Source organism: Ovis canadensis, chromosome 13 (assembly GCF_042477335.2).
Source record: "Ovis canadensis isolate MfBH-ARS-UI-01 breed Bighorn chromosome 13, ARS-UI_OviCan_v2, whole genome shotgun sequence".
In the NCBI taxonomy this organism is placed as follows: domain Eukaryota; kingdom Metazoa; phylum Chordata; class Mammalia; order Artiodactyla; family Bovidae; genus Ovis; species Ovis canadensis.
Window position 1 is genome coordinate 53,511,561 of NC_091257.1, and position 24,925 is coordinate 53,536,485.

General features: G+C 45.5%; 1 protein-coding gene across 7 annotated transcripts in view; it reads left to right on the top strand.

Annotated features, from left to right (window-relative positions):
• The window catches only part of SEC23B (SEC23 homolog B, COPII coat complex component), a 34,074-nt gene that overhangs the window by 4,285 nt on the left and 4,864 nt on the right, over window positions 1-24,925 (top strand). For all 7 annotated transcript variants that reach the window (XM_069547811.1, XM_069547814.1, XM_069547816.1 and 4 more), the window contains 15 exons: window positions 4,855-4,941; window positions 5,618-5,854; window positions 5,981-6,066; window positions 7,083-7,227; window positions 7,661-7,819; window positions 8,145-8,260; window positions 10,208-10,331; window positions 11,110-11,190; window positions 15,832-15,921; window positions 16,901-17,007; window positions 18,447-18,600; window positions 20,978-21,055; window positions 22,114-22,275; window positions 23,100-23,186; window positions 24,416-24,571. In XM_069547811.1, coding sequence (XP_069403912.1) covers window positions 4,855-4,941; window positions 5,618-5,854; window positions 5,981-6,066; window positions 7,083-7,227; window positions 7,661-7,819; window positions 8,145-8,260; window positions 10,208-10,331; window positions 11,110-11,190; window positions 15,832-15,921; window positions 16,901-17,007; window positions 18,447-18,600; window positions 20,978-21,055; window positions 22,114-22,275; window positions 23,100-23,186; window positions 24,416-24,571 — 1,869 coding nt within the window. The remainder of the gene's footprint in view (window positions 1-4,854; window positions 4,942-5,617; window positions 5,855-5,980; window positions 6,067-7,082; window positions 7,228-7,660; window positions 7,820-8,144; window positions 8,261-10,207; window positions 10,332-11,109; window positions 11,191-15,831; window positions 15,922-16,900; window positions 17,008-18,446; window positions 18,601-20,977; window positions 21,056-22,113; window positions 22,276-23,099; window positions 23,187-24,415; window positions 24,572-24,925) is intronic.

Here is a 24,925-nt window from a genome sequence, read left to right on the forward strand (position 1 = left end):
TGGATTATGATAAGTATTGCACAGTTCTGTGTGCATTTACTAAAAATCACTGAGTTGTGCATTTACAATGAGTGAATTTTACGGTATATAAACTGTACCTTGGTAAAGCAGTTAGCAAATAATTGATTATGCTTATCATAATATGTACTGTTCTAGTAGATCTTAAGATACTAATAATCTACTTATTCTTAAATTGATCATAATCATGAGTCTCATGTTCAGTGCACACTGAGTCCAGTGATAAAGGACCAGTCTGCAGTTGATAACTGAGTATAAGCTTGAGAATTAGAAGCAGGTACCATTCAGTAATTTTTTTTTTTTTAATTCATTTATTTTGGCCATGCCGGGTCTTAGCTGAGGCACATGAGAGCTTCATTGCAACATTCAGAATCTTTAAGTGCAGCATGTGGGATCTAGTTCCCTGACCAGGGATCAAACCCAGGCCTCCTGCATTGGAAACATGGAGTCTTAGCCACTGGATCACAGGGAAGTCCCACCATTCAGGATTCCATGGGCGATTCAGAAGTTTATGCAAGTCTTAAAAACATTCCTACACCCTATTACACTCAGAATTGATGTCCGTTTAATTTTATTAATTGTGAAAATTCTTCTGGATCAAAAAGACAGTCTCAAGAGAGTAAAAGCCAGCTCATACAGTGGGTGAAAGTATTTGCAAATCTTATGTCTAACGGATTAATGTGTAGAATATTTAAGAACTCGTAATAGTCAACAACAGGGAAGCCCAATTCAGAAATGTCCAAAGGACTTGAAGAGATAATTTCTCCAAAGATGATAGATGGATGGCCAATAAGCACATAAAAAGGTGCTCATTGTCACTAATCATTAGTGATGTTTACCAAATGATGAAGGATTCCCACCTCTGGGTATATATCCAAAAGAACGGAAAACAGGGTCTTGTAGATACACACTCCTGTTCAGTTCTGTTTAGTTCAGTTCAGTCGCTCAGTCGTGTCTGACTCTTTGCGACCCCATGAATCGCAGCATGCCAGGCCTCCCTGTCCATCACCAACTCCCGGAGTTCACTCAAACTCACGTCCATCGAGTCAATGATGCCATCCAGCCATCTCATCCTCTGTTGTCCCCTTCTCCTCCTGCCCCCAACCCCTCCCAGCATCAGAGTCTTTTCCAATCAGTCAACTCTTCACATGAGGTGGCCAAAGTATTGGAGTTTCAACTTTAGCATCATTCCTTCCAAAGAAATCCCAGGGTTGATCTCCTTCAGAATGGACTGGTTGGATCTCCTTGCAGTCCAAGGGACTCTCAAGAGTCTTCTCCAACACCACAGTTCAAAAGCATCAATTCTTTGGTGCTCAGCTTTCTTCACAGTCCAACTCTCGCATCCATACATGACCACAGGAAAAACCAGAGCCTTGACTAGACGGACCTTAGTTGGCAAAGTAATGTCTCTACTTTTGAATATGCTGTCTAGGTTGGTCATAACTTTTCTTCCAAGGAGTAAGCATCTTTTAATTTCATGGCTGCAGTCACCATCTGCAGTCATTTTGGAGCCCAAAAAAATAAAGTCTGACACTGTTTCCACTGTTTCCCCATCTATTTCCCATGAAGTGATGGGGCTGGATGACATGATCTTAGTTTTCTGAATGTTGAGCTTTAAGCCAACTTTTTCACTCTCCTCTTTCACTTTCATCAAGAGGCTTTTTAGTTCCTCTTCACTTTCTGCCTTAAGAGTAGTATCATCTGTATATCTGAGGTTATTGATATTTCTCCCGGCAATCTTGATTCCAGCTTGTGTTTCTTCCAGCCCAGCGTTTCTCATGATGTACTCTGCATATAAGTTAAATAAGCAGGGTCACAGTATACAGCCTTGACATACTCCTTTTCCTATTTGCAACCAGTCTGTTGTTCCATGTCCAGTTCTAACTGTTGCTTGCTGACCTGCATACAGATTTCTCAAGAGGCAGGTCAGGTGGTCTGATATTCCCATCTCTTTCAGAATTTTCCACAGTTTATTGTGATCCACACAGTCAAAGGCTTTGGCATAGTCAAGAAAGCGGAAATAGATGTTTTTCTGGAACTCTTGCTTTTTCCATGATCCAGTGGATGTTGGCAATTTGATCTCTGGTTCCTCTGCCTTTTCTAAAACCAGCTTGAACATCAGGAAGTTCACAGTTCACGTATTGCTGAAGCCTGGCTTGGAGAATTTTGAGCATTACTTTACTACCATGTGAGATGAGTGCAATTGTGTGGTAGTTCGAGCATTCTTTGGCATTGCCTTTCTTTGGGATTGGAATGAAAACTGACCTTTTCCAGTCCTGTGGCCACTGCTGAGTTTTCGAAATTTGCTGGCATATTGAGTGCAGTACTTTGACAGCATCATCTTTCAGGATTTGAAACAGCTCAACTGGAATTCCATCACCTCACTAGCTTTGTTCCTAGAGATGCTTTCCAAGGCCCACTTGACTTTACATTCCAGGATGTCTGGCTGGATGAGTGATCACACCATCGTGATTATCTGGGTTATGAAGCCCTTTTTTGTACAGTTCTTCTGTGTATTCTTGCCACCTCTTAATATCTTCTGCTTCTGTTAGGTCCAGACCATTTCTGTCCTTTATCGAGCCCATCTTTGCATAAAATGTTCCCTTGGTATCTCTAACTTTCTTGAAGAGATCTCTAGTCTTTCCCATTCTGTTGTTTTCCTCTATTTCTTTGCATTGATCACTGAAGAAGGCTTTCTTATCTCTTCTTGTTATTCTTTGGAACTCTGCATTCAGATGCTTATATCTTTCCTTTTCTCCTTGGCTTTTCACCTCTCTTCTTTTCACAGCTATTTGTAAGGCCTCCCCAGATAGCCATTTTGCTTTTTTTGCATTTCTTTTCCATGGGGATGGTCTTGTTCCCTGTCTCCTGTACAGTGTCACGAACCTCATTCCATAGTTCATCAGGCACTTTATCTATCAGATCTAGTCCCTTATATCTATTTCTCACTTCCAGTGTATAATCATAAGGGATTTGATTTAGGTCATACCTGAATGGTCTAGCGGTTTTCCCTACTTTCTTCAATTTAAGTCTGAATTTGGCAACAAGGAGTTCATGATCTGAGCCACAGTCAGCTCCTGGTCTTGTTTTTGTTGACTGTATAGAGCTTCTCCATCTTTGGCTGCAAAGAATATAAGCAATCTGATTTTGGTGTTGACCATCTGGTGATGTCCATGTGTAGAGTCTTCTCTTGTGTTGTTGGAAGAGGGTGTTTGCTATGACCAGTGCATTTTCTTGGCAAAACTTGATTAGTCTTTGCTGTGCTTCATTCGGCATTGCAAAGCCAAATTTGCCTGTTACTCGAGGTATTTCTTGACTTCCTACTTTTGCACTCCAATCCCCTATAATGAAAAGGACATCTTTTTTGAGTCATAGCAGTATTATTCACAGTAGCCAAACATTTCACCTGACTTCAGTATCTGCTGCCAGATGAATGGGTGAGCAAGTGTCCTGTATTCAGTGAAATAGTAATCAGCCTTAAGATGCAAGGATGTCTGACTTAACGCTACAATGTAGTTGAGCTTTACTGATATTACTGAGTGAAATAAGCCAGTCCTAAAAAGCCAAATCCTGGGATTTCTTTGGAAGGAATGATGCTAAAGCTGAAGCTTCAGTACTTTGGCCACCTCATGTGAAGAGTTGACTCATTGGAGAAGACTCTGATGCTGGGAGGGATTGGGGGCAGAAGGAGAAGGGGATAACCGAGAATGAGATGGCTGGATGGCATCACTGACTTGATGGACGTGAGTCTGAGTGAACTCCGTGAGATGGTGATGGACAGGGAGGCCTGGTGTGCTGCGATTCATGGGGTCGCAAAGAGTCGGACACGACTGAGCCACTGAACTGAACTGAAAAAGACAAACATATATGATCCCCCTTAAATGAGGTGCTTGAAATAATGGAGAGGTGGGTGCCAGCAGCTGGATGGGGATGAAGTGGAGATTGTTTAACAGGTTCAGAGTTTCAGTTTAACAAGATGAGAAAAGTTCTGGGGATTGATGTTGGAGGTGGTTGCACAATGTTATAAGTGTATTTAAGACCTCTGAACCGGACACTCAAAAAGATGGTAAAATTGGTATGTACGGCATCATACCTCAATTTTTAACTTGGGGGGAAAGGAAAAGCAACATATAAGCTACGAATCTAAAATGTTTTCAGAGAAAAAAGAAGACACCTATGACATTATGTTAAGCACCAAAAGGCAGGTTGCAAAATTGTGCATACAAGATGATCTCAGCTGTGCTTAAGAACAAGTGTGGAAGCCGAGATGTTGACAGAGGCTGCCTCCAAGTGGTGGGAGTGTGTGTGGGTTTGTGTGTGATGGGGGAGTTGTTTCTTTTTTCTTATATTTTTCTTGTTCAGTCGCTCAGTCATGTACAGCTTTTGCAACCCTGTGGGCTGTAGCCTGCCAGGCTCCTCTGTCCATGAAATTTCTTGTACTTGCCAGGTTTTCTACAATGAACATGTATTACTTTATTGATCACAGCTAGAATAATAAACCTAAATAAAAGCTTTAGATTCCACATAGGTAATTGATAAGACAGCTAAAATCTCAGCCCTTCATTTATAGGCAACAATTAGGAAACGGTTTTTAGTAGTGTGTGTTTTAATCATTTAGAAGTTATAACATATCCGAAAACTGCATTTAAAATAAAGTTCCTGTGTGATGTAGGGCAGTGTTAATAGATTTTTATATTTTAGTAACATGTTCTAGGTTTTACACTTTCAGAATAAATACGTGGTCATCAAACTGTTACTATTTTTATGAATGGAAGATAAGAGACATAGTGTAACTGTCTGCCCTCATGAAACATTGCTCTGTCTTGTTCTCTCCAGTTTCCTCCAGCTTACGCAGGCATATCTGAGGTGAACCAGCCTGCTGAATTGATGCCCCAGTTTTCTACAATTGAGTACGTGATACAGGTAATTGTCACGTATTTAGGGAGCAGTGTTAAGTATTGAGTTTCTTCTGAAATACTCTCTCTTCTGTGTCTCTTGCCCATATGGACGATTTACAGCTGCAAGGCCCGCGGGATCCGTGACTGCTCAGTCTGTGGGCACAGACGTGTCCCTGGCCCTTGGTTCTGGCTTTTCCTCTGGCTGGAGCTCTCTCCCTGTATCTGCATTGCTCCCTCCCTCCCGTCCAGCTTTTTGCTCACATGTTACTTTGTTTTTTTCTTTTGAAATCCAAAATGTTACTTTCTTAAAATAAGGCTGCCCTAGCCTCCCAGTTACCCTTGGAGCTCCATCCCCACCCCGCCCCACCTGCACAATCCCGCCCCTCTTCTCGGTTCTCGAAAGTTAGCTCCTCAGGCAGATAGGGATCTCTGGCCTTTTGGTCTGCTGATGTATGGCAGGACCTAGAGCAAGGCCTGGCATTCAAAATGGGGAATAAATTGTTGGATACCAATAGTCTGCATTCAGTTGGTTTTGATAAAACCTGCCTTTTAATGAGGTAAGTAGAAGTTTGTTTTGATGTTGTTATCCCTGACAAGTGTAAATAAAGAGTTGTTATTTAATACATACTTGTTTTGTTTTAAAAAGAGCAGGTCACATCTGTCTGTACACTAACTGTTATGCCATTTTTCTCCACATCCAGCGAGGTGCCCCATCCCCTCTGATCTTCCTGTATGTGGTAGACACGTGTCTGGAGGATGATGACCTCCAAGCACTCAAGGAGTCCCTGCAGATGTCTTTGAGCCTACTCCCTCCGGACGCGCTGGTGGGTTTGATCACGTTTGGAAGGATGGTACAGGTTCACGAACTCAGCTGTGAGGGCATCTCCAAGAGTTACGTCTTCCGGGGTACGAAGGACCTTACTGCCAAGCAGATCCAGGTCAGTGTGCAGCTTGTCCTCAGGCAGGAGCAGGGATAGTTCTTAAAGTTTCATTAAGGAAAAGGAAAAAAATAGGAGCCATTCTCTTGTTGTGTTACGAGAAGTGCATCTTTTTGGTTTGTGTAGGACATGCTGGGCCTGACCAAGCCTGCGATGCCCGTGCAGCCAGTGCGCCCGGCTCAGCCGCAGGAGCGCCCGTCTGTGTCCACCAGGTGAGCCTGGCCCCTCGGGTGGGGAGTGAGGGGGGTGCGGCAAGAGGGCTTTGTATTTTATTTTTAAAGAGGAAAAAGGATTAAGCCTAATCAATATTTAATGTTTAATAATAAGCTAAATACATCAGTGTATGTTTAAAATTTATAATCTATATAAATATATACATACACATATATGCTGGGGCAGTTTTGCTTAGGATGCTTTTCCTTTTAGAGTTGTATCACCATAGAGGTTTTGAGAGCACTGCGCACAGTCTTTCCCCTCTCCTTAGACACATTGCTGTTGTCCTTTTTTTCTTTTTTAAATTTTGGCAGCACTGCAGCTTTCGGGACTTCGGTTCCCCAACCAGGGATTGAATCTGGGCCGCAACAGTGAAAGCCCATAATCCTAACCACTAGGCCACTAGGGAACTCCCCCCATTTTGTAAAGCTGGGGACACTGAAAAGGCTTCTGTTGAGTGTCCTGAGACAAACCTGAGTCTGGGCACTTAATTCACGTGGCCTGCTGCACTCCTAGAACGGCCAAGGGCTGGATTAACAGTCGGCCAACATGAGGTGATGGTTACAGCCTCTTCTCTAAGAAACTGGTGTTTCCCTGATGACTCCAAGTGTTTAAGAGAAACATTGAGAGAGTCTTCAGAACGATCGATGAAGGTTGTCCCTGCTTGTGAACGTTACGTGAACTGAGTTCCTGTTAGGCATGTCTTTAGGATTGTCGTTGTTTTCTTTTTGGCCACTTAAACTTTAATTAAACTGATTTGCTCCTGTTTGAAATTGATTTTCTTTCCACACTACATGTGCAGATTATTATATGTTAGGCTTTAAGAGATTGTCCTGTATAAAATTGCTTTGAGTTTTTTGTGTTTGTAGTTAGAGACAACTTTGAAGAAAAAAAAAACTGCAAGTTTTTTCTACTCTGATATGCGTTTTAAAGAGCAGTAGCTATGTGTTGCGTAGGCCGAGGATGAGAGTACTTTATTAACTCAGACTTGACATGTCCATTCAAAATCATGCAGGTTTCTGCAGCCCATTCACAAGATTGACATGAACCTCACTGATCTCCTTGGGGAACTACAGAGGGACCCGTGGCCTGTACCTCAGGGAAAGAGGCCTTTGCGATCCACTGGTGTTGCCTTGTCCATTGCTGTAGGCCTGTTGGAGGTAACTCAGAATTTACTGCCCCACCCCCAAACCTTGCAAGCTTGATGGCAGAAGGTGTGTTCCTTTGCCTTGTCTGAAAAATCAGCTGTGACTCCAATCAGCTGGCTGTGTTAGTTTATCAGAACGTACTTCAGTGATGATTATTGTCCACACTGAAGGAGCCCTCAGTGTTTTGAAAATTATAGAAAGTTTTCTTGAGAAACACAAGACCATTAGGGCAGTGGGATCACAGTAAATTAATAAAAGCTCTCCAGAGCCTCAGCCTGGAAGTGAGAAGCTGCTTGTCCGTAGTGTCGTCTGCTCTTTGCTGCAGTGTCTTCAGTGTTCACGACAGTTCATGACAGCCGAGGGAGTGTGTGTTTGCAGCATCTATGTGGGAAGTATGCTTGGGGCTGGCTTTGTGTTTCTAACATGCTGCCACTCACTGTCACAGGGCACTTTTCCAAACACGGGAGCCAGGATCATGCTGTTCACTGGGGGACCCCCCACCCAGGGACCTGGCATGGTGGTTGGAGATGAATTAAAGGTTCCTATTCGTTCCTGGCATGACATTGAGAAAGACAATGCCCGCTTCATGAAAAAGGCAACCAAGGTAGGTGCTCCTGGCCATGGGCTGTAAGTGTAGTCACCCAGGGTGGGGCTTCGGCTGCTCAGGAGCAACCTCTGCTCTGCGCAGGCCATGCTCTGTGGTAGGCGAGCTGCTTTTGCTGAGATGACCCGCCAGATCTCGCTGACATTAAATATCTGCCCCAGTTCTGAGACCTTGGTTAGAGTGGATGTGATCAAACAGGGGACATGGGGACAGTTTCGTTTATGACATCCATATTAAAAAAGTGTAGCTTCCAATCTCGAAATACTTTGAGGATACCAAATGGTGATGTTCCTGTTCCAAGAAGATGGTTTTTCTCTCTCTGCAGCACTATGAGATGCTTGCGAACCGCACTGCTGCAAATGGTCACTGCATTGATATTTATGCCTGTGCCCTTGATCAGACTGGACTCCTGGAGATGAAGTGTTGTCCAAATCTTACTGGGTATGTGGACAGTGAGCCCCTGAGTAAAGTGAGAGTGGTGGTTCTAAGGAAAGAGAAATGAGGGGTGGAACCATGAGGAGTGCCCAGGCTGGCTCACAGGAGCATTCGTTTGGCTCTGGGCTGTGGTTTCTGGGCCGGGGAGGTTGGTGCACCTCTCAGAGGAAGAAGGTATGATCAGAAGGAGGTCAGGCTTCCCTAGGAACCTGTCGTTTCAGAGGAACTTCATTTCTTAGAGTTGTTCAGACACCTAGGCAAGATGGCAAGCATGAAATGTGTGGCCTTTAGCATTTCCTTGTGAGAAGGGTAGGGAATAGGTCTGAATGCCAGAGAAACTAGGAGCCCTTCCCCTGGCCTAGCAGCCACACTTCCTGACAGCCTGGAGGGTGCAGTGAGGGGTGGGTTGAGAGCACAAGTCCTCACCTTGGGTGGATGGCATTGTGGAGGCATGGTCTTCAAAGCAGGATGAGGCCCAACCAGCTGCCTCAGGGCTCCATGGGCCTGATTAGAAATGTGCACACTTGGGCTTCACCCCAGACCTCCTGATTCAGAGGCTGAGGCTCCAGCCTGGCGGTCGATTTTAACAAACTCTCTGGGGATTTTGGTGAGATCCACAGACATGCAGTGCTGGTCTGAAACTGCTGCACGTCAAGTCACCCACAAACATTAAAAGCTACTCTTGGTTTGAGTCCTGTTCCTAAAGTCGGATTTAATTAGCACAGGGCATGGCTTGGGCATCAGTGTATTTAAAATTGCTGAGTGTTTCTGATGTGCAGGGTTTGAGAACCCCTGCATGTTCCAAGTGTGGCTGAGCACATGCAGCTGATGATTGTATCATATTTGTTTTAAGTTTTTAATTGAAGTAATTAAGATTCACAAGGAATTGCAAACATAGTACAAAGAGATCTGTCCGTACTTTTCATCCAGCAATTCCCAATGGTTCAGTTCAGCTGCTCAGTCGTGTCCACTCTTTGTGACACCATGGACTGTAGCAGCCAGGCCTTCCTGTCCATCACCAACTCTGGAGTTCACCCAAACTCATGTCGATTGAGTTGGTGATGCCATCCAACCATCTCATCCTCTGTCGTCCCCTTCTCCTCCCGCCTTCAATCTTTCCCAGCATCAGGGTCTTTTCCAATGAGTCAGTTCTTTGCATCAGGTGGCCAAAGTATTGGAGTTTCAGCTTCAACATCAGTCCTTCCAATGAATACGCAGGACTGATCTCCTTTAGAATGGACTGGTTGGATCTCCTTGTAGTCCAGGGGACTCTCAAGAGTCTTCTCCAACTCCACAGTTCAAAAGCATCAATTTTTTGGCACTCAGCTTTCTTTATAGTCCAACTCTCACATCCATACATGATTACTGGAAAAGCCATAGCCTTGACTAGATGGACCTTTGTTGGCAAAGTAATGTCTCTGCTTTTGAATATGCTATCTAGGTTGGTCATAACTTTTCTTCCAAGAAGTAAGCGTCTTTTAATTTCATGGCTGCAGTCACCATCTGCAGTGATTTGGGAGCTTAGTGGTGAATCTTACATAAATACAGCACAATGTCACAACCGGGAAACTTGACTTACTCTATACAGTTAACTCCATTATGGACTGGACTTGGCTCTCACCAGTGTTTACATGCACTCATTTTTAAAATCTCTGTGTATGTCTAGTTCTGTGAGGTATTTGTCATCTCTTGTAGGTTTATATAACTGTCATAGTGATCAAGATACAAGCGCTGTTCTAAATAATTCTGTTTCATGTTTTAAAAACAGTGTCTTTCCTGAGTACAGCTTGAACTGGCTGTTACCATTAGCAAGCAGTATATTGTCAGTAGCACCTTTATAGACAGGCTTGCTTTTTACTTTCTTCTCTAAATTAATTGTCAATACCCAGGAAGCCTCTGAATGGCTTTCAGTCATCCTAAAGGTTCACTTTCTTTTTCCTTTTTTCTTCCTAGAGGCTACATGGTGATGGGAGATTCTTTCAACACGTCTCTCTTCAAGCAGACATTCCAAAGAATTTTCAGTAAAGATTTTAATGGCAATTTCCGAATGGCCTTTGGTGCTACTTTGGAAGTGAAGGTACAGTAGATTTATAAAGATTTAAGGGAAGAATAGTGTTCCAGCTTATTTAGTAGTTGGCCTTGGAAAAACCTTACCCCGCAGGACATGGGCACTTAAAGATATGAAGTTCCCAGCAAAATAATCCCACTATCCCTGGTCGCTTTGCGTCTCAAGAATGAACTGTGTATTTATCAGTGTTTGAAACACAGAGTTGTCTGCTCTCCCTGCAGGTTCTGCTCTGCCCTAGGACAGCAGGCCGTAGATTACGGGTGGTAGGCTGAGCACCCACTCAACCCCTGATTCGTGCATAACACCTGCCTGCAGACCGATCAGAGTGCTCTTAAATAGGGCGGCATCATGAGTATGGCCTTTTATTTTCCATGCAGGGACTGTAGACCTATACCCTTGATCCTGAGTCATTGAGAAAAGAGTCGAAGTGACCATTAGAAAATACAATGGTAAATATTACTTTGCACATTGGCAATAACGAGTAAATCATCTGGGTTAAACCTCAAACAACATCATCAAATATTTGGGGTTTATTTAAATAGGTGAAGAATGGACTTTGCTGAAATGAATTCAGGCTTAAAAATCCGAGTATGCTGGCCTTGTTATTAACGTTCCGTTCGGCTCACGGAAGCCGTGGAGAGCTGTGTGCCAGCTCTTGTGCACTAGGAGCCCTGCAGGCTTTCTCTGGGTGAAGTGGCAGCCCTGCCGCTGCTTCCTCCGAGTTTTAGTTGTGTCCTTTGTGAGAGGGTGGTTCTTAACTGCGTGCTCTTCTATAATTCTGTCTCAGACCTCAAGGGAGCTGAAGGTTGCGGGGGCCATCGGACCCTGTGTGTCTCTGAATGTGAAAGGACCGTGTGTGTCAGAAAACGTAAGAAAAACTTCATCACCTTTCTCTCCTCTGTCCCAGATTTGACTGCTTAGATGGGTTGAAGCTGGATGACCTTTTGTTGTGTCACCTGTTGGCTTGTGTCTGTGCAGAGGGGTGGAGGGGTAGTGTCATCTCTGTCTTTCCGTCCATCCATTGAAATGGTCAGAGAGGAGAAAGCTAAGGCTCGCAGAGGTTCAGTGTCCCGCTCAGGGTCAGAGCTGACATAGGAGCCAGGCCCAGGTCCCCCTTACTTGCTACTCCTGCTTGGGTGGTCACGCCAGAGAACCACCAGGTGTTCCATTCCATGGAGCACAGCCCTTTAGAGAGAAACTCATGTGCTTATTGCCCTTGGAAGGGCTGCCTTTGTCTCATTTCTCAGAGACCGTTCGAGTCGGCTGGGCGGTGGGTAACACTGTGTGTGCAGATGTCGAGGGTGCGGAAACACAGTTCAGCCCTTACCAGGTGGGGAGGTGGTCTTGCTGGTGGCCCGCTTCCTCTTCTCACACTTCAGCTACCAAGGATATGCCAGCGGTCCAGTGAGGCCTGTCCAGGCTGGCTCTGGGCAGGGTGATGATGCTTATGCCCTTCCCCACCATCGTCTTCAACTTGAGGGTGGACGGGAGGGCTGGGTGTGGACTTGGGGAGGGTGGTCAGAACAAGGTACTTCACGGATCCAGGACTCAGCGTCTCTGCTGGGGAATAAAGGAAATGGTGGGACCTGCTGTATAGCACTATTGGGAGGGTTTAGCGAGCAGCCCAGGGCAAGCACCAGGGATGCCCACACTAGATTTCACCCTTCACATCAGAGTTCTGTCCTCAGCAATGAATGTTTCACTAGTGACTACCTAGAGCGAGTTTGAAGTTGCCAGAGGCAAGATAATTTGCGAGAATTTTCCTGTAACCCTTTGGGTGAGGTGGGTTGCTTCCCCAAGCGCCTCTGATGAGTCCCTCATCATCCCCAAGTACTAAGGGACTTGTATCGCTGTTTCTCAGTGGGGCCTTGGGAGGCTTCCTTGTTCCTAAATATTCCCCATAGGCTTAGAATCTGCCTCAGATGTTGTCGATTAGTTCAGGCTGATGAGCTGCTCTGGGGTCCAGCAGGGATCAGCCATGACACTTGTTGATGGGGATGGAGGAGGCAACGGCGAGGGAAGTACAGTTTTCAGACGCACTGGGAAGTTTGAGAAGAGCGTAATGAATCCTGTTTCCCCACCATTTAGGGTCATCAATCCTGGACATTTTGTCAGGATTCTCTCTCTGTCCTCTCGTTGGCCACGTTTAAGTTACCTATCTGATATCCTCTATTTGCCTTTGAAAACACATGCAGATGTCTTGAGTCCATGTTTCAGTGTACAGCTTCTGAAGACAAGGCTATGCTCAAGTCTGGGAAAGCAGTTTCCTGATACCGTCTAACACACGGTCACATTCTTTCCCTGCTGTCTCTCCAAGTGCCCTTACGGATGTTTTTCCCTCTAACCAGCATTGCATCTGGGATTATGTAGCCTCAGTCTTCTAAGGTCTAGAATGGACTTCCTGTCATCTTGTTTATGCTTTCTAGCTTGTTTTGTTTGACGACGTCTGTTGAAGAGACGGAGCCAAGTGGCAGCATCTTCTGTCCTTGAGTGTCACGAGGTTTCCGTGTGTCTGTTTTCTCATTTGACTTGTTTTCTGTCGTAAATTTGCTGTGAAGTGGAGGCTGGACTGATGATTAGATGCAGTGAAACTCTTTTGGGCCCACACTTCCTGAGTGATCTGTGTGCCTGCAGCTGAGCTGTGGGGAGGCGATACTGCTCATGCCTCAGGTACAGGGGCCGTTTCCTTTTTGCCTCAGCAGGAAACCTGTAGAATGAGATAAAAGCACAACACGAGTGTCTTGTTTGCCAGCAGCCCTTCCTCTGATGGCATGAGGTTATCCTTCCATAACCCTGCGTTTCAGTGCATTTGAATCTCAATAAAATGGTGACTCCTAGTTCCATCTTTCCATTTTCTTCTGATCAAGGCAGGGTAAATGCTTGCTTAAGGAGTTTGTGTATTAGTGAGACGTCCTTGTGGGGCTCTGGATGGTTTGTGACGACGCTTGGCGGCTGGTGCTGTAGGGGAGGAACAAAAATTGTCCTTTTTCCTCTGCCCATGTCAGTTTCATTGTTCGGGACCTGACAAAATAACAGCTTAACAACAGGCAAACAAGCAAGTTTGTTAATGTGTGCATCACACATATACACAGCACGTACTTGCCTGGTGATGGGTAACTGCAAGGGGTGGTTAGAACTTGGGAGTATGTTGCTTCTTAACAGAAGAGCAATAAATCTGTAGAAGAGAGAACATGAGGAAAGGGACTTTGGATCCTGAGGAGTGGCAGATGGAGGAAACGTAGATAGATGGGGAAACTCATGAAAAAGGAGGGTTTTTTAAGCACAAGTCATACACATTCTTCCACGCCACCTCTGGGCTGATGAGCATCTAGCATGTCCTTGGTTGTTACTTCAGAAGCTCCTGCCGCCTTGGCAGGAGGATGGAGAGTTTTTTTATGTCTGCTTTTAAAAAATGACCTTCAGTTTAATCCTTAGGCCAGCGTGGCATGTTTTGGGTGACAGTATTCTGAACCACGTGGACCTGAAACTTGAATGAGTTTCACGTATTAAAAATGGAGTTGGACAGTGTGCAGAGAGATTGGAGAGAGGGGTTAACAAGTCCAGAAAAGGAGGTGGGCAGGCCCATGTTACTTCCTCGCCCTCATTCCTGGGGGCGACCTCACTGCCCAGCAGGAGTTAAAGGGAAGGCGAACACCCAGATCTCCGTCCATCTCACAGTATTTTCAGGAAAGTCTCATGAAGCACAAGGAGTTGTGGCCTGATTTCACTGTGACTCTTCCCTCTCCTGCCTGAGCGTCACCTTCCTCAGATGCTGGTTCTGTTCCCTGGGGACACAAGCTCCTGGCTCGGCTCCATAGAGACTAGACTGATGTCAGCTGTCCTCAGCTGACCCCATATACCGCGGGTGGATTCAGAGAAATGTGAGAGGTGTCATGACTCTCTCAATGCGCAGTTGTGTTGCTCTCCAAGGATGGTTTTCCGTATTCTAATGAGGTGTTGAATGTACGTCTCAGACCCTGGTTCATGGTTCTAGGTGTATGATACCTGTAGCTTTTCTTCTCAATGTTATGCTTAAACCTGTGATACCCTTCACACTTTAGTGAACTTCTTATCGCTGGGGAGCTGTTCAGCTATTCAACATAAAGTAGCCTTCACACATCTAAAATCTCAGTTCTCTTACCAAGAATTTATACTTAGCTTTTGCATAAAGGAATTGGGTTAAGAATTAATATTTGACAGCTCAAGCACTGTAATTATTTCTGAGTCTAGTAACAATGGGTGAAGCACACAAATCTTTCAAGCTAAGCAGGTGGTTCTTTTCTCTTCTAGTATTTACTTCTTCTCTGTCCCTGACTTGATCCTCTCAGTTGAGGTCAGTGTTATGCCCTATGTGTGTCTGTGTAGAGATACATCTCAGTGATGTAATGAAAACTGATCAGAGTGCCCGTTTGAAAAGCCTGATTTTAAAGCAGTGTAATAGGTGTTATGGCAGAAAGTGAAGAGGAACTAAAACGCCTCTTGATGAAAGTGAAAGAGGAGAGTGAAAAAGTTGGCTTAAAGCTCAACATTCAGAAAACAAAGATCATGGCATCTGGTCCCATCACTTCATGGGAAATAGATGGGGAAACAGTAGAAACAGTTTCAGACTTTATTTTTTTGGGCTCCATAATCACTGCAGATGGTGCTTGCAGCCATGAAATTAAAAGATGCTTACTCTTTAGAAGAAAAGTTATGACCAACCTAGATAGCATATTGAAAAGCAGAGACATTACTTTGCTGATTAAGGTCCATCTAGTCAAGGCTATGGTTTTTCCAGTGGTCATGTATGGATGCGAGAGTTGGACTGTCAAGAAAGCTGAGCGCCGAAGAATTGATGCTTTTGAACTGTGGTGTTGGAGAAGACTCTTGAGAGTCCCTTGGACTGCAAGGAGATCCAACCAGTCCATTCTAAAGGAGATAGCCCTGGGATTTCTTTGGAAGGAATGATGCTAAAGCTGAAACTCCAGTACTTTGGCCACCTCATGTGAAGAGTTGACTGATTGGAAAAGACTCTGATCTGGGAGGGACTGGGGGCAGGAGGAGAAGGGGACAACAGGGGATGAGATGGCTGGATGGCATCACCGACTCGATGGACGTGAGTCTGAGTGAACTCCGGGAGTTGGTGATGGACAGGGAGGCCTGGCGTACTGCGATTCGTGGGGTCACAGAGTTGGACGTGACTGAGCAACTGAACTAAATAGGTGTTAAACTTTATTTTGGCTTGTAATTTTACTTTTTTAGTGAAATTTAGATTTTCTTTATTTTTCGGCTGTGCTGCGCAGATGTGGGATCTTAGTTTCTTGACCTGGGATTTGAACTTGTGCCCCCCTGCAGTGGAAGCTCAGAGTTCCTAGCCACTGGACTGCCAGGGAATGCCCGAAATTCAGGCTTTCGTTTTGAGTGAGATAGTCTAAGGGGCCTGTCCTTCTCAGAGTCAGTACCTGTCATTAGCAGTTGATCACTGGAGTATCTTGTCTTAATTCTTTTTAATTCCTCTTCTTACCCCTAGGAGCTTGGTGTCGGTGGCACGAGCCAGTGGAAAATCTGTGGCCTGGATCCCACGACGACGCTCGGCATCTACTTTGAAGTAGTCAACCAGGTGGGCTGGATTTCTTCGTGAATAGTCATGTCTCTGCATTGTGTTTTCTGATTTATTAGAGACCAGTGGCCTTTGGTTTCTCTCTCCAGAAGCTGATGCTACTTTGGGCTTGTGTTGGGCCTGATACCATTCTGGCATCATCTATTTTATTTTTTCTGGGGTTTGGTCAGAGTCAGACAGGAGATTGCCCTTGTCACTTTATTGAACTGATAAGGTCATCAGAAGAGGACTGGCTTTTATCAGCCATCATAATGTTGGTGAATTTCTGAGTGTGTCAGTTTTTCCCCAGGATTTTACTGTTTTAAACTCAGACATACAGAAGAATGAGTAGAATGGTACAGTGGATATCCCAGTAGCCACCACTGAGGTTCTGTAATTAACATCATGTCTAGCCTTCCCTCAATTCTTTCTGTTTGGCTGGACTTTGAAGCAGGTTGCAGTCATCAGTGTCTTTCCTCCCTGAACCCCTCAGCATGCATATCATTAAGTCGTGTTCAGTGTTTATTTGAATATGGTTCTCTTGTTGGTTTTTTTTTTTTTGATCCCTGGGTCGGGAAGATACCCCAGAGGAGGGAATGGCAACCCACTCCGGTATTCTTCTAATTTTTATCTTTAGTTACTTTTTTAAAAAATTTATTCATTTGTAATTGAAGGATGATTGCTTTACAGTATTGGTTTTTACCATACATCAACATGAATCAGCCATAGGTTTACCCATGTCCCCTCCCACTTGAACATCCCTCCCACCTCCCCCGACATCCCACCCCTGTAAGTTGTCAATGAGCCCCCGCTGGTTCTCTGTTTTTGAGATAAGAATTATAAAAAGTGAAAAGCCCTGATCTTAAGTGTCACATTCAACATGCCTTGAGAACCTTGCTGTCACCATGGTGTTGGTCTTAGGACGCACCTGCAGCCTCTGTGACTGCTTGTGTGGGGTCCTGCACTGACAGTCACAGGGTGCTGGCCTCTTGCCCTGCAGCACAACGCCCCGATCCCGCAAGGAGGCCGAGGCGCCATCCAGTTCGTCACGCACTACCAGCATTCCAGCACCCAGCGGCGCATCCGTGTGACCACCATTGCCCGCAAGTGAGCACCCCAGCTTCCTCTCTGCTGAGCCCTTGGTCTTTGCTGTGGAGGGAATCTAGTATCTGGTTGTTCATCTCTGCAATCCACTGATTGTATGGTCCTTACCAGCCCTTGCTGGCTCATCTGATCAGAGCAGGTTGGGGATGTGGGTGGGGGAGGAGGGGGCAGGGGAGGAGGCAGCATTTCAGCTCACTCAGCTTAGAAGATGTTCATTTAGTAGGGATAAGTTCTTTAAAAATGATTTTTTCATTATTTTATTTATCAAATAAGTGACCCATAAGCATACCGTCCTTGTGAAAGATTCAGATAGCACATAGTTATGTAAAGAGTGGGTCTCCCTGCCTCCCCTGAGGTGAAGTACAATTACCGTGCTGGCTTCACTGTCCACAATCCCATTTTTGGGCAGTCATGTACCACGTGTGTGCATTATATACGTGATGGCTTTTATGTTGGTACCCATAAGCTTCTCTCATTAATGTGTCAAGGACATCTTTCTTGTCAGTACGTAAATGCCTCAACCTTTATGTTTTGTTTCAGAAAAAAAAAAAAAAGCTCTTTTAAAGTAGTTGGTAAAGAATCTGCCTGCAGTGCAAGAGACCTGGGTTGAGTCCCTGTGTTGGGAAGATCCCCTGGAGGAGGGCAGGGCAGCCCACTCCGATATTCTAGCCTAGAGAATCCCATGGACAGAAGAGCCTGGTGGGCTGCAGTCCATGGGGTGGCAAAGAGTCAGACACGACTGAGTGACCAAGCGCACATTACATTCAGGTGTATAGCATGGTGGTCTCCTGTTTTAATAGGTTGTAATCCGTTTAAAGTTATTATAGAATGTTGGCTCTAGTGCCTCTGCTGTACAGTGCGTCCTTGTAGCCAGTTTATTTTATACACAGTAGATTTTACCTCTTATGCTCCTCCCTTCTTCCCTGTCCTGGCTGGTAACCGCTGGCTTGTTCTCTGTTTGTGAATCTGTTTGTTTTGGTATATTCATTTGTTTCATTTTTTTGATTCCACATGTAAGTGAAAATGTAAAGTATTTAGTATTTGTCTTTCTCTGTCTGACTTGTCTCAGTAAGCATAGCACCCTCTAGGTCCATTCGTGTGTGTGTGTGTAAAAACAGAGCATGTGTGAGTGTGAGAGCCGGCCCTCACCCTCTCTACGTCCATTTGTGTGTGTGTGTGTGTGTGTGTGTGTGTAAAAACAGAGCATGTGTGAGTGTGAGAGCTGGCCCTCACCCTCTCTAGGTCCATCGTGTGTGTGTGTGTGTGTGTGTGTGTGTGTGTGTGTAAAAACAGCGTGTGTGAGTGTGAGAGCCGGCCCTTATCCTCTCTAGGTCCATTCGTGTGTGTGTGTGTGTGTGTGTGTGTGTGTGTAAAAACAGAGATTAAGAAGAGGTGCGTGTGTGAGTGTGAGAGCCGGCCCTCACCCTGGGATGTCGGGTCAGTTGGGCAGACGTGCAGAGCCAGCTGAAGCACATCGAAGCAGCATTTGACCAGGAGGCGGCGGCGGTGCTGATGGCGCGGCTAGGGGTGTTCCGAGCCGAGTCAGAGGAGGGGCCAGACGTGCTCCGGTGGCTGGACCGACAGCTCATCCGGCTGGTGAGTTGGGGGCAGTGGCACTGAGTTCGGTCTTGGTCTCAGTTCTACTTTTGAGAAAAGAAAACTGTCATTCAAACCTATTATTTTATATATTCCGTAAACAAGAGTTTTATCAGTTGCTTACCTCATACCAAGCATTGGTGGTTCTCAGAAGGGTGTAAACAAAGCGTCAAATACGCATGTTCTCCAGGGCTCACCTTACAAGTGGGAAGAGGCTCCACACACAGGCTGTTTAGATGATGGTGCAGACCTGAGTATGTTGAGGGTTGACTTAGGAGTCCCTGTGAATGCTGGGCTTCTGCATTTTCCTTCCAGACCTTGGATGGTTTGGGGGGAGCTGGGGTACAGCACTGCCAGCCTGTGGGCACAGTGTGTGGTCAGTGTGTGTGGGGACCTGCAGAGGCCGCGGTCACAGGTGCCTGAGTGCAGTGCAGGAGCAGCCGTGCAGGTTGTTCGCGCGGTGCCCTGGTTGTGGAGTCAGAGAGGGGAAGGGGCAGGTGTGGTTCTTGAGCAGAGGTGTGTCAGCAGCGTGACGCTTGTGTTCACACCACCTGTCACCATGTAAGATCCACCAGAGGTTGAAAGGGCTGCTGTTGGGGAGGCCCATGGAGGATTTTTCTGGCTCCAGGGGGTGGAGGCTGGGATGGTGGTGGTACGGTTGGAGGGGAGAGGAAGTTTGGAATCAGGATATATGCTGAGAGGAGGATTGATCGAACCTGGTCAAGCTATCTGTGGACTCAAAACAGAAAATCAGCGCAGAGTCAGATTTTAAGTGTGGGTAATTGCAAGAATGATGGAGTGCTGGAAAAGGGGAAAGGAGAGCAACTTGAAGGTGGAGAAAAGGAATCTCCTTTTTTTTTTTTAATGTAATAGTTTATTTTGAGTGTGAACTTGCAAAGCATGTCCAAGGAAAGCGCCCCCCTGTAGTCAGGAGAGGTCCTGAAGGAGCTCAGGTCAGAGATCAGCACTGCATCTGGAGGAGGGAAATGGGTGACACTGGCCTGGCCGTCAAGCTGTTTGTAGACAAGGAGGTGAGGATGGGAGGTGAGGAAGGGGGTGGAGGAGCCCGCCACAGTCAGGGGGAGGGAGGGGGCCGGGCCATCAGAAGAGGCAGAGGAGGATCAGTTGCTCGATGATGGCGTTCAGGAAATTACTGCTCTAGTGGCTGGCTGACAGGAGAAATTGAAGAGGCTGGGGGTCCCCTGGCTCATGGCAGGAGAGGATTTATGATGGTGAGGTCTGTGCGAGAATGTGATGCAGAGAGACTCGTTGCCAGAGATGAGCTTTCTCCAAACGGTGGGCAGTCGGATCCTTTGGTGAACAGAGGGTGTGTGAAAGAAGGGGGTGTGAGAGAAGGACATCAGAATGAAAGAGAAAATGTTGAGGTCCTTTAATGGACCAGAACCTGGTGGTCCGGAGTCGACCGATAAGAAAGTAAAGGAGAGAGAAAGAGGCTGATATTCCTTGGTGTATGCAGAAAGCCAGTAAAGTCCCTGACATGGGGCTTGCTCTGTTCACGGAGGCCTCAGGCACCCTCTTGATGAGGTGAAGGCGCAGAGCGCCTTCTCGAGAGGGTCTTAGAAACCCGGGCAGGAAAGTGAACTCAGAGAGCCTCTGCGCTCCAGGGGATCAGCCTGAAAGATAGAGAGAGAGAGAGAGAGAAAGCAAGGCACGAGGACCAAAGCTCTGATGGAGCAGAGGTGTTTTATTCAACATTGTGTAGGTATTTATACTGTCTTAAAAGATAGCTATTTTCAGCAGAGATGAAATCAAAATTTACAAGTTATCAAGGAAACATGAGGTCACCCATATGAAAGAGAGACGGTTGTAAATAATCGCTTTTACCATATGGCTCATAAAAAGGAAGAGGGTACTTATCACCATATAGAAAAACTAACGAAGGAAATGCCTGGACTCCTCAGCCCCTGGGAGAGGCTTACCTCTCCTCTTAATTCCTGAATATTCAGGAATTAATAAGGAAAAGAGGATTCCTGACAGATCCAAAACTGCACACAGGAAGCCTCCTGTTAAATGCTTCCTGACAAGAAAACATTCATAAACTTGCCTGTGAGAGGACAGCAGAGTGGTAGAGAGATGGGATGTTAGGTTATCTCGGTTCTGGAGGTTTTCCTATGGAAGAGTCGCCTGGGATGCCTCTGCTAGCCCCTTCCAGCCGGCGCTGCATGGGAGCTGTTAGGACGTGGGGCTCCGGCCCCTCCCAGATCGCCGCCCCTCCCTACACACAGGTGTTGAGTGTTGAGTGCAGTGCTGGGCTGAGCAGGAAGGGTGGAGGTGAGGGTGGGGGGCCTGGCCCTCTTCCCAGGAGTTTTCAGGTAATGCTCACTTTGTTGTTTTTTTTCCTGTTTTCTCTTACCAGTGTCAGAAGTTTGGACAGTATAACAAAGAAGACCCCATGTCATTTAGGCTGTCAGATTCCTTCTCTTTATATCCTCAGGTAAGTAATACATGTTGTTAAAATAACAAAAGAAGAAGAAAGTCATATAAATAAAGCTCACTGCTCTCAGGGTAAAGTGAAGACTCGATGTGTTTGGAGGCTTCATCTGTAGGTGATGAAGGTTGTTCGGGTCAAGGTCAGATGGTGCCAGAGCCCCTTGTGAGACACAGGGGACACCCAGATTGCAGGTGCACAGACTCTGGGGAGAAGGCAGAAGGCATGTGAGGCCATGGCATGATCTCTGATTCACGGTTTGCTGAGGGCCAGGCGCCTATTTCACTTGGTGGCTGGGAACCAGCCCCGTAGCCAGGCCTGGGGTGTGCGGGTCGGGCCCCTCACAGAGCAGCTTCCCCAGAACAGGAGGCAAACTCAACATTTTCCTCCTTCCCTCAGGGATGCCTTAGTGAGGAAGTAGTAGGAAGAAGCAGACTTTCATTTTTAAGGGAACTTGTTAGGACTTTGTTACACAAACGGGTATTACCTTATCAGATACTCGATTTGGTGAGTTGACCTAGATTTCAGTCTCTAGCTTGTGTAGCCTGGACTCTAGGGCTGCACAGAGGCTCGAGAGCCCAGCTCACTGGACGGGCTGGCTGGGTGGTTCTGACGTGTGTCCGTCTGGCCTATGTGCAAGCCATCGAGGCTAGAAGGAGGCCCACAAGAAGACCAAGCTTCTCCACCTTGGCTTGTGGAAACTTTGACTTCCCCGGAGAACCCCCTCTTTTTTAGAAATGTTTATTTCTAATTGTAGTGAAAGCCCCACAGCATTTATTGACCCTCTCACCCATTTTTAAGTGTGCAGTTTGGTAATGTTGAGTATGTTCGATTGTTGAGCAGCGAATCTCGGCCACTTTCACCTCAGTAAAGAATGGTCATTTTTCAACTCTCCCCTCCCTGTTCCCCAGTCATGGGCTGCCATCCCAGCCTCAGCTCACCGTGCCTGTAGGCCTTGGTCCTGAGGGCTGGTTCTCCTGTCTCCGCGTGGTGGCAGTTCTGCTCTCTGGGGGTCTAGGAAGGTGACAGTTGTGTGCTTTGTTCTTTTTTCTTTGTAAATGCAGTTCATGTTCCATCTTAGAAGGTCTCCATTCCTTCAAGTCTTCAACAACAGCCCTGATGAGTCTTCATATTATCGGCACCACTTTGCCCGGCAGGACCTCACCCAGTCCCTCATCATGATCCAGCCCATCCTGTATTCCTACTCCTTCCACGGGCCCCCAGAGGTAAGGGCCCTGGGCACTAGGAATCACCTGATATGGAGTGCTTTTAGTCTAGCAAGTTCACTCTTAGAGCGAAACTATAAGAAAGAAATCTTTGAGTCTTTATAGTAATGTAGCAGCATTTCTGAGTAAAAAACATGCATAGGAAAAAGTCACAGTATGCATAAAATTAGAAAGCAGTCCAAATGTTCAGTAGTAGGGAAGTTAAGTAATCAGAAATATTCACAAAGTTTATGTAACAGAATAAAGTAAATCCTTATGTTAGATTAAAGATGATTTTTAAAAAGCCACCAGGAATGAAAACTATAAAAAAAAAACCACAATGTCAATATTTGTTGTTCTTCAGATTTCCCTTAATGAGTTTAAGTATACTTTTATTATTGAAATAAAAGTCATAATCAAATATATTTTTAAATGAACTTTAAAACTAGTATTAAAGGATGTTCTTTTTCACATAGGCATTGTAGTTCTCTGTCATCTACCACAGTAGATTTGCGAGAAGTATGTCTGATAGAATTTATTTCTAGCACAAAACAAAATTTGGAATTACTTCTGGTTCCTAGAGCAGAAGATTAACATTCATCTTGCTTCCTAGTTGATGAGAGATTATTTAAATCTCTTTCTTGTACAAAGTTGAAACCTAGAGCTGCCCAGTCGGAGCAGAAAGTGGGGACTTAACACGAAGAGGGGGTGAACCTCCCTGCAGCGTATATTCGGCCCTGCAGCTGCCCGAAGGGAGTCGGGGAGGCTGGCCCTGGGCGGGGGGCGGGCAGGTGGCCATGTGGGCACCAAGGGAGGACCCACGCCGTTCTCTCACTGTGTTGCAGCCTGTGCTCCTGGACAGCAGCAGCATTCTTGCTGACAGAATTCTGCTCATGGACACTTTCTTCCAAATTGTCATTTATCTTGGTGAGGTAAGACCTTGGTTATGGTATTTGTATACTTAGTAATTTCAATATTACTTGCTATAAGTAAATCTGAAGTGGTCCTTTTACATTTAAAAAAATTTTTATACAGTTTTTAAAGGTTACTTTTTTCACATTGTTAAGTACATCCTTGAGCTCTATCCTGCCCCTTCTCCTCCCACCAGTAACCGCTAGCTTGTTCCCTAGATCTTTGTGTCTGTTTCTCTTTCATTATATTCACTAATTTGTTGTATTTTTCAGATTCCACATATAAGTGAGCTGATCCAGTATTTTATCTTTCTCTGTCTGACTTATTTTACTAGCATAATGCCCTCCAAGTCTATCCACGTTGTTGCAAATGACAAAATTTTGTTCTTTTCTTAGGGCTGAGTAGTATCCTATTGTGTATATATCCCATGTTTTCTTTATCCATTTATCTGTTGATGGACACTTCGGTTGCTTCCATGTCTGGACAGTTGTGAGAAGTGTGCTGTGAAGATTGGGGGGCACATATCTTTTTGAATTAGTGTTTTTGTTCTTTCAGATAGATGCCCAGAAGTGATCATATGTGATAGCTCTGTCTTTAGCTTTCTGAGAAACCTCCATAGTTTTTTTTAGGTGGTCCTTTAAAATCACTATGATTTATTGCTTTCTGAGTTGTCAGGCAAAACAGTTATTCATACTGTCCTTTCGGAGTTGCATTAGAGTCACTAGTAAACACCACCAAGTTTGGGACTAGAGTGTTTATCTGAGATAACATGGCCCAGTGAACCTTATGCCAGGTCTGTGGTTCCCAAGGATGGCTGTGGATGGTGTTCATTTCTTTCTCAGAGAGGTTTGTGCCCTAAGGAAAGGAGGGATTCCTCAAAAGAAAATCCTCTATGTTCAAGGATGTTTTCTTTTTTTCTATTATATATTGATACATTCTTTACCTTCAGTTCATTTCTTTTTGACAACTGACTTGACTCTCTGGTGTCTGTACATTAGAAGCGATTTCAAATGTCCTTTAAGGAAGAAATTGTTTTCTAATATTAACAGGTGTTTTATAACCTGAGACTGTTTTCAGATGGTGGTATCCTGGTCAGATCCACTTGGCTCCCCTCTGCAGCTCATCTTTCCTGACTTAAGACCTTGTCACTAGAAACAGGTCCCGGGTGGAGTGTTAGAATGTCAGGGCCATCTGAAGACTGTTATTACAGCATCTCCACAACAAGTTGTGATTTGTCTGTTTGCTGCAGACCATAGCCCAGTGGCGGAAGGCAGGCTACCAGGACATGCCCGAGTATGAAAACTTCAAGCACCTCCTGCAGGCGCCCCTGGACGATGCACAGGAGATCCTGCAGGCGCGGTTCCCGATGCCGCGGTACATCCACACAGAGCACGGGGGCAGCCAGGTGAGCCAGCTCGGCCCGCTGCTCCGCTGGCCTCGTGCACAATGCCTCCTGAAGGCTCTGAGTCCACACAGCCTGGTCAGTATTTCACATGGTGACTGAAATCAACAGGCAGGTCAGCTTCCAAATACAACTTCTTTCTAAATGAGTGGTCAGCATATGCTGGTGTGGAAAGGAGAGAATTCCCAGAGTAAAATACACCTCGTGTTTCAGGAGCCCAGTGAATGGAGACCCTTTGGGCATAAACTGAACAAACGGGTTCCCATGTGGTAAAAAACTTCTAATTTAACCAAAAAAAAAAAGTAAAGACCTTTTTTTCCTGTTAAACTAATATTAATGCCATTTTTAATCTTTAAA